Genomic DNA, 18,267 nt, shown 5'->3' with positions numbered 1-18,267 from the left:
TTTCTTCTTCACTACAGTCATTATATCACCTTTATAATACATCATTTCTGCTGATCACTAGCAGCTTTACCCCCGATATTTAGTATATTTATTATAGATCTATTTCATCAGAAATCACGTCATGGCTTTTAGCAAAACATTTTTAACAGTGATCCACTGTCTTGTAGCTCCATAATCTGTCTGTTACTGAAAGCTTACATGCTAATTTTAGTTAAATCCATGGCAACCTAGAGAACTTAATGTTTCAATTATTTTGTACCTACCCCTTTTGAATCAATCACTCCAGGTTTTGCATTAAACTTCACTGTCTTCAATCGGGCACGTTCCTTTCTTTCCACCCTAAGGAAAATGGAAAATAAAGAGTCTATCACATGGCAAGGCATTTATGATTTTAAATTCCTTATCCAATAAAGAATACCTCTTCTTATCCTTCAGATAAAATAAAATGTTTTAAAATATTTCTATTTCTTTGTTAGTATAAGAAGTCTTTGTATAACATCTCTAAGCTGCTAACACATCCGTTGCAATTTTTGTGTTACATGTACTGAATCGTCACATATTTGGAAGGAATAAAAACCTAATATTTGCTATTTAAATGCCTGAATCAATCAGAATCTACTGCAAGAAATCACAGTCCAGAGACACGAACCCCTAAAGTGGAGGCGAAGTAAACTCTCCTCTCCTAATGTCCTTTTCTGTTTGCGTCCTTTTCCTTTCCTTCTCTTTAAGAAAGCTGGGGTGTTTACTTTTACCTCAAACCAAATATGTTATCATCTTGAACTTTTCCTTTGCCCAGTGTCCTTCTGCTACCATCTCTGCAGTTTTTGTTATTTTACCTTCATTCGTTCATCAAGCACTTATTGAAAGCCTATTCTGTATCAAGTAAGGTGTTGGGGGAAAAAAAAAATTAAAAAGCATGACTTCAGTGAAGGCATAGTAATGTCTTCTTGGAGGGGACAGAGGCATAAAAAGACAGATACTACTGCACAATAAGACTGCTGATAGCAAGGTGAGTGGGCACATCTATCTATCTCATTGGAGGGCGATAAGGAGTGGAAAGCAATGGGGAAGGCTTCTTGGAGAAGGAGTACATTTCTGTGAGACTTAAATGGTGAGAGAGAGCTTGTCAGTGGGAAAAGTTCAAGGAGAATCTCCCAGACAGAAGGGAGGAACAACATATACCATGACCTGAAGTTATAATCAAGCTAAAGATTGCAGGAAGATTCTGATACAGAGTACCTACAGCACAGGGACATGAGGCTGGGGAGCTGGCGGGGCCTCCTTTATAATATAGAGGGGATCCCTATATTAAGGACATGGGCTTTCCCTTGGGGAGTCCTCGCAACTTATTAGAGCCTATAAAGCCAAGAAACGATAGACTAGTATTTTAAATAAGTGACTCTGAGGGAGGAGGATGATGGGTTGGAGGAGGGAAGGAACAGTGGGAAGCAGGAAGCCTATTAAGAAGCTATTGCCATAATCCAGGCAAGAAATGATGAGGAGTGATAATGAAGTGGAGGAGAGGGAAGAGTTTGAGAAACATTAATAAAATAAAGTTGGCAGGTCTTGTGTCTATTTGGAAGATGGAGTTGAAATGAGAAGCTAAATATTTCTCCGATTTTTTTTTTTGAGCCTCTCTAATTAGACATGATTGTTCTGTCCTCCAAGCCCCACAACACTTGTCTGTTTGTCTTCGTTGCTGTTATCTCTTGTTTCCTTCTGTGCTGTTTATTTTTGAGTTGCACATAAAAGGCTCTGTTCCTTGAGGGCAAGTCCACATATGACTCAGAGTATTACAGCAAGGCCTCAGTAAATTTTAACAGCTGAACTAAATTAATATTAATTGCATTGTTTAGCAATTTTAGCATCACTCTATTTAAATGTGGCTAGGTCCAATTTCTATTACTCTTTTTTTTTTAATTTTATTTTATTTTTAAACTTTACAAAATTGTATTAGTTTTGCCATGTGGCTAGGTCTAATTTCAAAAATGGGGAAAGAAAAAAAGAGAGGAAAAACCCCTGAATCTACAGAAACGTTAAGGGTTTATGAAATCTAAGCTATTCATAGATCAATAATTAACAACATACTTCTCTTTGAGAGTTATTTTGTGTTTCCAGCTGAAACACATTGAAGATCAGGGTTTCTATAGTTACAGAATGGAGTTTCAGAATATATTTATTTTGGTATGAGAGTAGAATATTTGAGTGGAAACAGATGAGCAAAATTCTTCAAATCTAACCTCAGATATTAAAGCAGTATGTTCCACCGAGAGTTTCGACCTGGGCCCAACATACAACAGTTGAGAGGAGAGCAAGGAAGACTTCACATAGGTAAGTAGCAAAGTGCAAAGATGCTCACTGTGAAAATGTCTGCTCTGAGCTTCTTCAGCTTTTCTCAGTTTTAATCCAAGTGCAAATGCTAATTGGTATTCATCTCTTTGGGCCCTTCTGAAATTGCTGTTACAGCCCCGACCTTTTCCTAGCCTACTTATGGGAAACACCAGTCCATCAGGGGATGCCAGAATGACACACAGAGAGTACCTGGTTACTTGATTAGTCTACGAAAATAAATTCTGCATAAAGTGAGAGAGCTCACATGGGCCCCAAACATAAATGAGGCTGAACTCAATATTCTCTTCTAAGAATTGCTTAGACAGAGCATTCTAACATTTCCCCCTTGGTTTCTAAGTTCATGCCTTCCACGTTCCTTCAGAAATGTTTCTACTAGGCCACCTTAGTGGGTCATCACTTACAACGAGTTGCTGAGACTAAGTCAGATGAACAGGCAGACAGACAGAGACACACACACAAACACACCTAACGTGTGATATGGTTTATTACTGATCTTCAAACAAGCAACAAAAAAAAGTTAAAAAAAAGAAAAAATTAAAGCCTTATTGTAGGAGTGGCAGATTTTGGTTCACTCAAGAAGGAAATCGGAAAGCTCTGATTTCTACTTGGGTTGGAAGTTTCATGAATAATAAAGATGATGATATAAGTGGTAACTGAAATTTTAACATATTATTATTAATGAAAAAGGCCTTCATATTTACATCGTTCATTTGGCCCTAACAATAACCAAGTGTGGTATTCTCAGTCCCATTTTATGGCTGGAAAAGCTAAGACTCAAAGCTTCGTAAATTAGAAAATGGTAGAAACGGTGTCTGACCACATGCATTCTGCTTGGGAAACAGTACTTAAGGACCTTCTACACTGCCCTTACCCAGTGAGAGACTGTAGAGGGTCACCCACAATTCATGAGCAATATAGTTCCTTAGGAGTCAGGGCCTGCTGCTGCTGCTGCTGCTAAGTCGCTTCAGTCATGTCCGACTCTGTGCGACCCCATGGACTGCAGCCTACCAGTCTTCTCCGTCCATTGGGATTCTCCAGGCAAGAACACTGGAGTGGGTTGCCATTTCCTTTGCATGAAAGTGGAAAGTGAAAGTGAAGTCGCTCAGTCGTGTCTGACTCTTAGAGACCCCATGGACTGAAGCCTACCAGGCTCTTCCATCCATGGGATTTTCCAGGCAACAGTACTGGAGTGGGGTGCCATTGCCTTCTTTGGAGGCAGGGCCTACTTTCTCACAAATGATAACCATCCTCCTTCTCTGCATCCCAAATCCCGATTGTCCTGAATTAAATAAACCATAACCAAATTCAAGCACTGAGTCACTGACATAATACCTGTTTTGACAGGCTGGCCTCAAAACTCAGAATAAATTTGCTTTTAGCACTGAAATTCAGGTTAGCTAGATGTCTGTTTGCAATCTGACAGCACGAACACTGGATTGATTTCTCTCCTCAGCAGTCTTTTCACATTTATTGCATCCTCAATCCTAGTTGTGTTTTTCCATCCCAGAGGCCCACACTAATGGCTTCTTGGGGGTCTCTGCAAATCTTTTCTTCTGGGTAGCAAGGGGTGTGGCTTATCTTTTTTCCTCACTTGCCTCAGCCCTGTCCTCTCTCCTAGTGCTTCTTGGGATGCATGTGGACAGTTTATTGCCAAGATCAGTTAGGGCTGAGAGATAGGTCCCTACATAATACTGTGCTTTTCTGAGCATCAAAAGCTCAAAATTTGGAGAAAGGAAAATGTATATCATTTGAATAAGCACAAAAGTATTAGATGCACGCTAACCACCTTACCTATCTTATCTATAATCGGCACAATAATCCAGGGTTTAAGATGAAGCTGGGCAGATAGCAGGTGCTTAATCTTTGTTGGTAAATGAATGAAAGAATCATAGAAGAGGCTTACTGGTTCTTGACCTGGATGTGACACCTAAGGCTCAGAGAGTTGAAGTGACTTGCCCAAACAACCAGTGTTTCTGAAAAAAACTTGCTGACCATTTCCTGACTTTTTTCCTTGGTAGGAATCTATGTACTGTTCTACTAAGTGAGACTCCTTGGGCAGAAATACATGATGTTAAGAACCATAGATCTTTACCTAAGGAATTGGTGGGTCACCTGTGTGGAAAGACTGACTCGTGATGAGAAGGACTGACATACTTCTCTCACACTCAAGAGGCAAGCAATTAATTAGATTGTTTAAGCAGAAATAATCCCCTCCGCCCTGGTTTGGTCACTGACCAAAATACTGAGAACTTAAACTGGATGGCAAAATTTGAGCAATCAGTTCTGACATCCAGCATCTCCAGAGAGCACCACATGGCCATGCTTTAATGAGCCCAACTGTCTTCCTCTGTCCTCTTACCCATCTCCCATCTGGCGTTTTCAGGTTCCCGCCAAACACACAATGAGGGCAGGCCTGCAGCGCCGGATGGTTAGAGCAGCATCTGGGGCTGGGCATCACTGTGCCTGTGCCCCCCAGGCCCCGCTGCAGCGAGGACTGAAACACCACACAGGTTACTAGCCACAGGCTTGCAGGGAAGCTAAGTGAATGAACACTTCCTCAGTGCTAGCTGCAAGCTGCCATCTGAGAGCCCAGTTACTGTGGGGCAACGAATAGAGACGTGGGTTAAGAAACCGGGGAACACATCCCAGTTTGGCTCTTCAGAAACTATGTAAACTCAGGAAAGAAAGATTCTGTGCTAAGAGCCCAGGTTTAGAAATCACACAAATATGCACTGGAATTCTCCATCTGCCACCTACTAGCTCTGTGACTTAGGGTAGGTCACTTAACCTCTTAGGATCTCAGGTTTCATGAGACTGGTGAAATTAGGATATTAAGACAGGTTTGAAAAATTATGGTGAATATTAAATAATACTAAAAATGGTTAGTACAGTATTTGAAAGGTATAAGAGCTTCTTGTCAAGGGCTTCTAGTATACCTTTTGGGTAGTGAAAAGCCATCTGGTCTTGCTAGAGAGAGACCTAGGCCAGTGGCTGACTGTGCATCCTTGGGGAAGTTACTTGACTTCTCTGTCTTCAGTTTCCTTATGAAGCTTTTGTGGAGATTAAAGAAAATCTTATATTTGAAAGCACCAGCATAATATATGGTTTATCATCATATGGAATTCACTCCTCTGTCTGCTGCCCTTCCACTTCCCTTGGTACCTGCTATGGACTGAATGTTTGTGTCCACACAAAATTCCTATGTTGAAGCCTCAACCCCCAGGGTGGTGGTCTATGGTGGTGAGGCACTGGGAGGTAATAAGGTCATGAGGGTGGAGACCTCATGAATCAGATTAGTGGCCAAAAAGAAGAGACAGGAGAGAAAAGAGCGCTCTCTCTCTCTCAGCCACATGAGAAAATAGCAAGAGGACTGTCTGCAAACTAGGAGGAAGGTCCTGTCTCTGGGAAGCTGAATGGCTAGTGCCTGGATTTTGAACTCCAGAACTGCAAAATATACATGTCTGTTGTCCAAGTCACCCCATGAACGGTGTTCTGTCACAGCAGCCGGAACTAAGACAGCACCTTTATTTACACTATAGCCCCCTGTCCTCACCCGTGTAACTGTGCCAGAGTTACATGCTGGTCCCACAAACACCGGCTCCAGGCGGTGACCTGATGACAGCACTTGGCACACAGATGGTGCTCATGCGGTGCTTGCTGAACTGAGTTTTGTCAATTCTTATTTCTATAATGTTGGGTGGCAGGAATTGCATATGAGTTAAGAGCATTATAGCCTGGAATCAAATCCCAGTTATGCCGTTTATTAGCTGGGCAATTCCAGGCAAGTAAATTAACCTCTCTCTGCTTCAGTCTCCTGGTTTGTAAAATGAGGATAATTATATTACCTTCCCCATAGGGTTGTAATGAGGTTTAAATAAGTTAATTAATTGTAAAGGGCTTACAACAGTGTCTAGCATGTTCAAGGAACATTTATTTAAATAAAATTTATTTACCAACTTCAAAAAGGAGAGAGGGAAAAGGCAATGATTTTCATACTCTTCATCTTATGGTTTCATTGAAAGGATTAAATGGAATCATCAATAGAGTACATTTTTATGAAGGTTAAAGTCATACACTGATGTTATCCATTATGAAATTTTTCCAAACTGGCTCTAGGAGCTGAACTATAATTCCTCTCTGGCCTCTAACTGAAAACGGTCCAGAGAAGAATTAAGGATTGAAAAAAATAACCCTAATCTAATAATAAATCATATGCATACCAGCAACCATTTATTCTGAGCTATAGTTGTAAGATGCTGAATGCAGTATAAAATGAGAGTGCCTCCTTTAGAAGATAAGCATTAAAGAGCAGCCCTAGGGAAGGCTCATGACAGATCTTAAATTGCATTAAGGTAAGTGCACAAGAATGCTTTGTGGGATATGATTATAAGTGATTTTTATTTCTTCTTGAAACTTTTCTAAATTTTCCCATTTTCTACAATGAAATGTGTTACTTTTATAAGCACATAAAACAATCATAGTAACATTTTTGGAAAGAGTTACCATCCTAAGGAGAAAATTTAATAGAAATTCATGTACAGCCATAAACACATACACACACACAGATGAGATGGACAGTACTGCACCCTTTATGAGCAAGAATGCAAATGTCAACATTAGAGTCATGAGACACACTTCTTCTCCAGGCCAGCATGGTGGTTAGGATGGTTTTCTCCTAAAATATTTGCTGCTGCTGCTGCTAAGCCACTTCAGTCGTGCCTGACTCTGTGCGACCCCATAGACAGCAGCCCACCAGGCTCTTCTGTCCATGGGATTCTCTAGGCAAGAATACTGGAGTGGGCTGCCATTTCCTTCTCCTAAAATATGTGAGAGAGAGCCAATTCAAGAATGACCTCCAGCAGGCAGAAAATTACCCAGAAGGGCTGATACTGAGAATGTTCCTTGGGGGACAGTGATGTGCAATTGAACAAATGAAGGATTATTGACAAGACTGGTTAGAATCACAGAATCTCAGGGTTGGAAAGTGACAGAAAATTATGTAGCTCAGCTGTTCCACTCAAAGCTTGCTTCCCTTTGATAATACTTAGTGCCCTGGAATCGTCTGTTATCAGAATCACCTAGAGGGACATACACACAAATACAGACCTCCAGATGGGCTGAGTCAGAGTCACTCTGTGTGTCAGTGTGTGTGAGGGAGAAAGTGGGCGTATCTTACGTTTTCATAACGTTCCCTCGGTGTCAAAGCCGTTATCCTCATTTACTGTCTTCCCAGGTGACCCATACCATCTCTAGGCAGCTCCAACTACTAAAAGGATTTCCTTAAAATTACTTGAAATCTCTTTTCAGACAGCTTTCCTTCTCCACCCCATTTCTACCCATATTCAACAAGATGGCGCCTCCTTCTACAGAACAGCCCTGCAGACAGTTCTGATTAATCACATCAAAGCAAACCAAAATGCTTGCTGCCTTATTTTTCAAAAATAAATGGAAGTGGAGAAACAGAATATATACTACTCCTGGGAGTTACTGCTTCAACTTCAGAAAACACAAAAAACTACAAACTCAGAATGTCCTCTCAAAGCAATGTCAGGCAATTATGCAGTAGCCCACAGGTTTGGATGGTAAAGAATCTGCCTGCAATGCAAGAGACTTGGGTTCAATCCCCAGGTTGAGAACATCCCCTGGAGTAGGAAATGGCAAACCATTCCAGTATTCTTGCCTGGAGAATTCCATGAACAGAGAAGCCTACGGTCCACGGTGTTGCAAAGAGTCGGATGTGACTGAGGGACTAACATTTTCACTTGTACTTCCAGGAGTTTAGAGAACTCTCTGCTGGTGGGAGATCCACAGGCCCAGGCTTAGAGGGTGGGGACGGAGACAGTCACGTTGCCCCGCTCTCCTCACATTCATCCTGGGCTGTGTGGCCACCGGCAGGAAAAGATGGGGGACCAGTCTTCTCTGAGGTTCAAATGGCCCACAGTTATTCTTGGGAGAATTTCCATCTTCCCACTGTGGTTGGCACTACCTCAGTCACTGGGTCACTTTGTGTGCAGCAGCATTTGAATACTCAGCTTCAGGAGGACTTTCTACAAAGGTATTTGGGATGTTAGGATTCAAGGAGAAGAGCCCTTCGTGGCTTGACTTTATTCAAAAAGTGACTGTTTTGAATAAACATTATTCCTGACTTTGACTTCATACCATCTCGTCTCTAGGGAGCAGATCATTTGTTTCTCAGACAGTATCTTGGTGCCAAGAGGATACTCATGGGAAGAAGAGTTCCTTTCTAGAGGTGATGGACAGAAGCTGCTGGGGACAGATGAAGGACGCAGTTGTTCTGAAGTTTATTCCTGCCTTTCAAGAGCAGAGTTGAGGAAATGCTTAGAAGAGAAAGAACATAATATTCCTTTTCTTTTCTTTTGAACTTTTAGTTGTATATTGGGGTATAGCCAATTAACAGGGCTTCCCTGGTGGCTTCTGCAATGCAGGAGGCATGGGTTTGATCCCTGGGTCAGAAGATCCCCTGGATAGGGAAATGGCAACCCACCCCAGTATTCTTGCCTGGAGAATACCATGGACAGAGGAGCCTGTCCCCACAGTCCATGGGGTTGCAAAGAGTCCGACGAGACTGAGCCCTAACACTTCACTTTATAGCTGATTAACAACTGTGATCGTTTCAGGTGAACAGTGAAGGGACTCAGCCATACATATACTAGAACATAACAGTCTTGACTTAGGAAATATATACAGAACTAAATATCTGAGTGGAAGCTGGTTGGGGTGGGGACCAGGAGTAACTGAAGCTGTAAATAAACCTCTTTATGTAAACCCACTCTTTGGAACTCACCAGATGTTTAACAGCTCACAGCTCAAGTATCTAATTTTGTTTTTTATTCCTCCAATGAAACTAGCCTTTAACTTTTTTTAATTGAAGTATAGTTGATTTACAATGTTGTTAATTTCTGCTGCACAGTGAAGTGGTTCAGTTATACACACGTATACATTCTTTTTAAATATTCTTTTCCACAATGGTTAATCATAGGATAGTGAATATAGTTCTCTGTACTAGACAGGACCTTGTTGTTTATCGTCAAGTATCTGATTCTGGATTGGAGTTTTTTCAGTCTTTTCCCATCAATGTTTAGACAAAATACAAAGCCAGAACCTCAGCTTTGAAAATGTCCTGTTTTACTTGTCTTTCACCTGGACTTTCTATAAAATAACCCAGTAAATGATGAACCTCTGAAGTAACCCCTCCGAGTCTGTAAGTCAGCATACAAGCTGATAAGCATACCCCTGAACATATGAAAGCCGGCAAGTTTTAGGAAGGCAGAATAAGCAGATCCTCTTTCTTGCTTTATGCTGTATCACGGTTACCAGTTTGGGTAAAAACCTAACATGAGAAGAGTGAGAATATTTAATCTGTGTCCCCTGTCCCTGCTGACAATTTCTGTACAGACTGACTAACCCACTCAAACACATCCTGGGAACAGTCTGCCACATCTTCATCTCCCCTCCCCTCCACACCCCTGGGGAGGTGAACAGCAAATCCTCGGGATCGGAAGGGCCTCCTTACCTCCGCTTGCTGGGGATGACCCCCATCTCCTCACTGTCGCCCTCCAGCGTGACCCTCCTGGCTTGCCACCACTCGTCATCAGAGGCGTTGATAACGTGGAGAATATCTCCGTATTTAAAACTAAGTCCTTGACTTGGCAGCCCACTGTCCTTGCTTTTGTCATAGTCAAACATGGCTCTGGAAGAAATGACATAAGAGAACACTATTAGGAATCTGTGGCAGCTCAGATCTCGGAGTCATCATTTTGATTATTCACTCTTGTCCTGAGAACCCACGGGCTGCTGGGTACCCACTCCCAGGACTAACCCCTGGAATCCCAGTCAGTGTTCCCACTGCTTTGGTCACAAATCAAGGGTACTTCTTACTTCTCTTGGAGGTTGCAAGGGCAGCCTATTAGGGCCCTTAACCTGGGGTTCTGCTCACTGGTAGATGCCAGACTCCAGGGAGTGGAGAGAGAGGAGGGGGAATGGGGAGTTAGTGTCTAATGGGAACAGAGTTTTCATTTCAGAAAGGTGAAAAATTCAGGAGATGGATGGTGGTAAGAATTGCATAACAATCTGAATGCACTTAGTGCCCCTGAACTGTACAGTTAAATATGGCTAAAATAGTACGTTTTATATTATTTGACTTTGCCACAATAAAAAAACATATAAAAAAACCCTGGGATACTGCTTCTTGGAGATCATCACATGCAACAAGGTGATAATGGAAGATGATAAAGGTAGGTTAGTACCTTACTGAGATTTTTTTTCTCTCTCACTACAATCAAATTTTATAAATAACTATAAAGAAGGAAATAATGAAGAGAATGATGGGCATCTTTCTGAATGCAGCATTTTGTGTGATGAACAAATCTTCTCAGATAGATCAGACTGCTTCCACAGAATACCAAGCCTACCTTGTCATTGCATTTATCACTCTGAATTGTAATTCTTGCTGTATGTATCATGTTTTCCCCACTAAAGAGTCTTTACTGAGACTTCGCTAAGCCTAACGCTGTAATATGCATGACTGGTGGGGTAAAGGAGTTGGAAGCAGAATTAAATGATGACCAAGACCTTAGCTCTTGCCCCCGGGCAGCTGACAGTTTGTCTCAAGTCCTACCCTGTCCACCTCTTCCTGTGTCTCCCACAAACGGTCACCACACACACACCACCTGTCATTTCCCTGGAGATGCAGACTTTGCCATGTCCTTATTTATTTCCCCTTTGATTCTATTCTAACAATTTCCTTAGAATGCAGCCACTATGCAAGCAAAACCAGCTAGACTTGGTGGACAGATTTGTCTAAAATCACTGAGGGACTGAGTGTGATTCTTTTTCTTTCTTTTCCCCCATCTCATTAAAGAAATGTCACCTCTGCTGTCGTGGCAACCCAAATGAGTTGAAGGCATCAGCCCTCAAATACTGCAGGAAAAGCTGAATTACTTGCAACACAGCCCCTTCTTCCATTAACTCTGTCCCCAAGTGGTGGAATATGGTGAGGGGGGTGTCTCAGCTCCTAGAATGACTCATTTCCACCTTAACCATCCACATCTTCCTTACCAAAGACTTCACAAAACCCTCACCAGGAAAAGGGGGCTGAGAGGAGGCAGAGACCCACTCCTGACTCTGTCACTTCTCTGGCTGGCTGATGAGACACAAGTTAACATTCCAGAACCACAGCTTTCTAAATGCGAAATGAGTCCAATAACTATATTCACATGGAGCTGCTGTGAGCTTTAATGAAGTAACATATTGGATGCATCCGGCAGAATGTAGTCTAATAGTGGCTAAGAAAACAAACTCAGGGGCTACACTGTTAGGGCTGTGTTCTGGTCCTGGTACTTCTCTCTTACTAGTCATATAGCTGGTAGCCCAGGCATACTCCTGAGCCCCTCTGAGGACTCAGTTCCCCCGTATATAACATACTGATGACAACAACGGAGATAACAGCGCCTCTATCACGGGATTGTCCTATGGATGAAATGCTGCCTAAGGTAATGCATGTGAAGCATACACAAAAGTGCCCACACATAGTGACAGTCATTAAGTGTGAACCGTTGTTGCTGTTGTTATACACTTCCTTTCCCCTTTTGAGTGTATACTTATAAACATCCTTTCTATGGATTCTACTCTGTGCAAAAACAGACTGGCATACCAATCCCAAGACTGCATCCCTAAAAAGGCCTGCTTACAAGGACGGCCCTTGGCTGACATTTGGGAACTCAGCTTTTGGGAGGCTTCTTTCCATTTCCTATTAAGAATGGCTTACTGTGCCTAAACTGCCTATAATAAACAGGATCATTTAAGGTGAACACTTGCTTTTCCTCTGGGAGCCTGGAATTGTGGTAGGTGCCAGGCAGAGAGGGCGCCTGTGTGAGCAGCCCCAAATACAATCCCTGGACACTGAGTCTGTTAGGAGCTTCCCTGGTAGACAACGTTCTACACCTGGTGTCACAATCAATCGCTGGAGGAATTAAGCATGTCCTTCCTGACTTCACTGGGAGAGGACTCCTGGAAGCTGGCACCTCATTTCCTCTGGATTTTGTCTCATGCTCTTTCCCTTTTGCTGAGTTGACTTTGTATCCACTTTCTGCAATAAATCATAGCCATGAAGATGAGAGTCTGACAAGCCCTCCTAGTTGGGAGTCTTCAGGACCCCCGATACTCACTCCATAGATTGGAAACCATATTCACATACACTTTCTCATTTGTGCCTCAATCCATTCCCAGAAAGAATGTACAACGGATACAGTACTTAGCATCCCCTTTTTACAGGTGAGGGGCATACCAGGCGAGGCCCCCTCCAACTAACACAGGATACGTGGCTTAGAGGCAGCAACTGGGGCTGGAGTGCTGTTCTCTTGGTCCTAAGTCCTAGTTCAGTGGTCTCCACCTTGCCCCTGACCCCACCCCAGTCTGGGAGGTGGTGAAGGTGGTGGCAAGGGGGCAAGGATGAGAATCATGATGACAAGTATTATTCATGCCCACCTTAGGGGGCCTGGCCCCTTGTGTTCATCGTCCTACATTTGACATCATAATAACCTGAATGGTAAATATTAGTATCTCTGTTTAATAGATGGGAGAGGAGGTTCAGGAAGTTCAGAAACCTGTCCCAGGTCACAAGTAAACACGTGGTAGAAACTGAACCTAGAATAAGGCCTGACTCCAAAATGCACATCCCTGGTTATTTCATCACAGTGCCCAGGACTCGGCCATACCAGGAAATTCTAATCTTCCCTTCAGAGCTGACCACCTCTTCTCCCCCAGATCCCTGAAGTTCCCTTACGGCTCAGCTCCCGTCCCTTGTATTCCTTATCTTAAGGTCCCCAAACCTCTAGTTTGGCTCCAGGTTGTTCTGGATGTAAAGTGTGAGGACTGGAGGTAGAAAAGCCATCAGGAAAGCTGGCAGGTGGTGGCCAAGAAGGCAGGCTCTAGGGTCAGACTACTTGGGTTTGCAACTTTTTAACTGTGATCTTAAACAAGGTACTTAACGTCTCTGCATTTCAAGCTTTCTTAATTATAAAATGGCATAGTAATAACACCAGCCACCTTGAAGAGCTGTGGTGAGGATTACATGAAATAATACATGTGAAGTATTATAACACAGCCTGACAGTAGCAAGTGCTCAATAAATGCTAGCTAATACTACTATGATAATTATTCTGAAAAATGCACTGGGATTTGAATTCCAGTTTCTGAGTTCCAACTGTGCCACTTAGAAGCTGTCTTATGGACTGTGTACAAAGATATCTAAAACTTCTCTGTATCCTCAAGACCCAGTATAGTGCTGGGTACAAGGCAGACCTTCAGAAAGATCTATGGAAATACTTTGGATGATCTTTGAAAGCCCCTGGTGACTCAGACTGGTAAAGAGTCTGGCCTGCAAAGCAGGAGACCTGGGTTTGAGCCCCAGGCTGGGAAGATCCCCTGGAGAAAGGAATGGCAACCCACTCCAGTATTCTTGCCTGAAGAATTCCATGGACAGAGGAGCCTGATGGGCTACAGTCCATGGGATGGCAGAGTCCAACAGAACTGAGGGACTAACACTTTCACTTTGAAAGCTCCACTTCTTTGAAGTCTCAGTGTCCGGGTCTGTAAGGGGAGGGCAGCCGAAACCAATCACAAAGGTCCTCAGCAGGTGATCTATTCATTCTCCTGAGCTCCATTCTAGTCTCAAATCGTCTTTTCAAGAAAACACTTATTTACTTGGCTGCGCTGGGTCTTAGTTGCAACATGCGGGATCTTTGGTTGCGGCATGGGAGCTCTTAGTTGCGGCATGTGGGATCAAGTTCCCTGACCAGGGATTGAACTTGGGCCTGCATTGGGAGCATGGAATCTTAGCCACTGGACCACCAGGGAAGTTCCCCCAAGTATTCCTGAGGGGAGATTTCCCACCCTTGGGATCAGCAACACGCTTTCTCCATGAGTTCTATTATCTTGGACAAACTGCCTCTGTAGGATCACATTGATTCAGACTCGCCAGGTCCCTAAAAATAAGCAGCTGACACATTTCAGCAGCTCCTGGCTCCTTTGGATATTAATGGATCATCACATCTGAGGAAGAGGCTACAGTGCCCGTCACATATTTTAAAAAGCGATAAGCTGCTTTTAATTTGCTTTATGTGCTAATTCATCACAGCAACTTTTATAAAATGCTATTAAGACTCACACTTTCCACCCAGGGTGCTTTTAACAAGTCCATTAGACAAGTGGAATTAGACATGAATAATGCAATGGCTCTCCCATCCCTCCCGCCCCTCCTGCATTTCAACATGTGGCGGCCCCTTGCCCACCGGGGAAGCCTAGGGAGGGAGGGCTGAAGCAGATGCTTGTCCTCCTGGCTGGCCAACCTGGTTGTGCAGACCTAGGTACCAGACCGAAATTGTGCTTAGTAAGTGTCCCACAATGTGCTAAAGACATTCTGTTCATCGTCTCCCTCAATTTGCTGGGTTTGAGCCAACATACCAGTTACACACCAAGCTTTGGAGAAAGGAAAGATCTGGTGTTAAGTCCCAACTCTGTCATTGCTAGTTGTGAATTTTAGGTCTGTGGCTTAACCTCTTAGATGACACTCTTAACCAGAGACGACCATTCTCTCATTGATCAAATGCAGATAACGATGGCACGAACTCACAAGACCGTTACGGAGATACTGCTATGGCACGGTGCCTGTAAAGTTCCCAAGACCTGCACAGAATGAATCCCCTTCGTTATTATTTCTGTTAACAATCCTGCCATGTAAGCGTTTTGGATCTCATAAAAGAAATGAGAGTCAAAGAGCCGAAATGAAAAAAAGCTAGTAAGTGGCAGAATCAGGATTTAAACAAGACAGATGTGTCTGAATCAAAAGCCTGTGCTCTGACTGCAGAATTCAGCTTGGAGCTCCTGATCAGGAATGCAGTACTTAGATCTCATCCCCAAAGATTCATGATCAGTGGACGGTCGCCTTGACGCTGACACTGTGGACCAGACATCAGGAGAGAGGTGCATGCAGTTTACTGAGCACACGCTCGGTTCTCACGCTGCCCTGCAGTGTGTGTCTTAGCCTTGTGCTGCAGACGAGGAAACACAAGCTCCGATAAATTAAGCAACATGTCCAGGGGTACGAGAGCTATCAAGGTGGGTTTCAGCTGCTATGCCCTATGCCTTTGTTCTTTAAGACGCTTTGGGGAAATAAGGTAAATTTACATGTGGCTGATGTTTATGTATCTCACTGAAGGTCACTCTGGGGCATCTTCCTCATCAATCCCCAAGCTCCTTCCCTGAGAGTTAAGTGTCCTTCTCACATACTCTGATCTCATTCTGCTTTGTGCTTTTTAACATTTGCAAATTCTATTTTGCATGAGCATGGGGATGGGGGAGGTTCACATTCCTCCTAGCCCTAGAATCTACCCCATGAGAGATGATCAAGAAAAGTCATTTTCTGTTATTCAGTCTGTCACCTATGCCTGTCATAGGGTAATTCCTGAAATTCAATAGTTCACTTGCTTTCCTGTAAAGGCCTGGGCAGTTGGAAATAGCAGGTAAGGCAGGCCTGAGTGACACCCAGCATAGGCCTTCCTGGCTTTTGTAGGAAATGACAAACATGTGCACCATTCCTGTCTCAAGTCAGAGCATATCCATCCCAGGTGGAGGGTTACACGCAGCTCTGTACCGGTGACTTCTCACATCTCCTTGAGGAGCCATACACCACCCCTGTGGATGAGTCATCATGCCCAAACTTAGCTCCGTCAAGGCCACTTATTCTCCCATCCATCTCAATACTAAACTTCCCCCAGTAAAAACGGTGGTGAGAACCACCACCAAAATTGGTCTAATGGATGGGAACAGGCTAGCCTCTGCCAATCCTTGCTAAGAGGCCATTGACCATGATGCTACTGTTTATAGAATGGCTGCTGGGCACATAGTGAGCCTACAACATGTCAGGTGCTATGCTGGGTATTTATTATCTGTGATTCAAAAGATAACCTTTAAGACTTTGGAACAGTCATGCACACACTGTAACATTTAAAATCAATAACCAACAAGGACTTACTCTATAGCACAGGAAACTCTTCTCAATGTTATGTGGCAGCCTGGATAGGAGGGAGTTTGGGGGGAGGATGGATACATGCATATGTATGGCTGAGTCCCCTGTTCACCTGAAACTATCACAACATTGTTAATTGGCTATACCCCAGTAAAAAATAAAAGCTTGAAAAAAAAAGGCCACTTAAAATGCAAGCACTGTTCCCATTTTACGGAAGGGTAAATAGACTCTGTGCCATGGACTGTGGTATCGCATGGGTTATACCACTTAATCACTAATAACCTAGTAAGGCAGGTTTGTGTTCTTTAAAGACAGTCTTCAACACGCCAGTGTTTCCTTTTATGTGAGGGGGCTATTGGGAAAACGCCAATTTCTACTGGACCCAAGGCACCAGGCAGTCACTGTCATGATGGAAGATGGAACTAATTGGGCACCAACCAGAGGTCCTCACAGTCTGGGCCTCTGCACATCGGTGGCATTTTGATCATAATCAGGGAGGAAGCATCATTTCCGGGGGCAACAACTCTGGCTCTCTGTTTCTCCCGAGTCTCCAGCACTCCCAATTCCCCAAGGGATGTGGCATGAGCCGATTTCACATGTCTGGAGGTCTGCAAATTGATCATTTCAGACAACTCATCGTCAGAGTCTCCAGGGATGGGGCCCATTCCAGGCTGCCTTCTCTCCCAGGGTGTCCTATCACCTGTCAGGTTGCTTTACATGGCAGCACCGACCGACAGGCCCCCATCAGAGGGAAGCAGAGGCAAATCTGGACCTGCACAAAGGCAGGCTCGACAGACCACAGCGAATGGCACTTCAGTTTTCAGGGCTGGGTGAGGCAGTAAAGATTAATCATCTTAAAACCACTGTCTTTTCCCTCAAATGCCATCAGCTGGCTACTCAGCAAATGAAATATGGGAAAGAAGAAGATGACTAGGATGAATAGCCCATGTTTTATGACAGTTCTAAGAGCTCTTTATGTTCTGGCCTTGGTTTGTCAGACCATTGAGATATATTAATCAAGATATTCAGAAAGGCTGACAAAGCCCCAACTGTAGCCTTTTATTTCTTATCTGACCTAAAAACGCACAGCAAACTTTGGTATCTAATTTTTAGGGCCTTAGTGTCACAAATTAGTAAGCTTGCAGTGCATGCGTGCTAAGTCACTTCAGTTGTGTTCAACTCTGTGCGACCCTATGGGCTGTAACCTGCCAGGCTCTTCTGTCTGTGGGACCTCCAGGCAAGAATACTGGAGTGGATTGCCATGCAAATCCTGATTTGGAATTTCTTTATTGCTGATACCCAATTATCATCTAAATATTTAAATTTATATACAGAATATTTAAATTTATATGCCAAGATAGTGAGATCTCACATAGTCCTAGGTTCAAATAGTGGCTCTGCCAGTTAAGCTGCCATGTGATTTTCATGTCTGTACCTCCGTCTCCAGAGGTATAAAATAAAGGGCAAGAATCCTTATCAACAGAGTCCTCATGAGAATTACATGTATCAGAGCTTTTAGTACTCACTAAGAGCTCCAGGTTTGTTCACTGAGTCTAAAATCTAAACTTCTTCCCTGTAAATTCCACCCCTCTTCTAGTGTTGCTCACTGGAGCGTAAGTCAAGCAACCCTGTCTCTGCTTTCCTAAAACACTTTAAGTATTTACTGATTGACAAGTGATACCAGCTGATGTGGTGCTGGGCTTAGAAGAGGGTGTTGAAGAAAGTTCATTTCTCTCATGAGCAAATGAAAAAGGGGAGAAAGACATCCAAGAATAGTCCATACAACTATCCCAAATCCTTAGTGGCAGTTTATCTGGATCAATGATGAAATTCACATACCACAAAACCAAAACCAGACTCCTGGATAA

General features: G+C 43.3%; 1 protein-coding gene across 7 annotated transcripts in view; it reads right to left on the bottom strand.

Annotated features, from left to right (window-relative positions):
* The window catches only part of DLG2 (discs large MAGUK scaffold protein 2), a 1,083,296-nt gene that overhangs the window by 66,342 nt on the left and 998,687 nt on the right, over positions 1-18,267 (bottom strand). For all 7 annotated transcript variants that reach the window (XM_070365266.1, XM_070365267.1, XM_070365264.1 and 4 more), the window contains 2 exons: positions 9,887-10,063; positions 264-339 (listed from right to left, as the gene is read on the bottom strand). In XM_070365266.1, the coding sequence (XP_070221367.1) occupies positions 264-339; positions 9,887-10,063 (253 nt within the window). The remainder of the gene's footprint in view (positions 1-263; positions 340-9,886; positions 10,064-18,267) is intronic.

The sequence above is a fragment of the Bos mutus genome, chromosome 29 (genome assembly GCF_027580195.1).
Source record: "Bos mutus isolate GX-2022 chromosome 29, NWIPB_WYAK_1.1, whole genome shotgun sequence".
Lineage (NCBI taxonomy): Eukaryota > Metazoa > Chordata > Mammalia > Artiodactyla > Bovidae > Bos > Bos mutus.
This window is presented reverse-complemented; position numbering and strand designations above follow the sequence as displayed.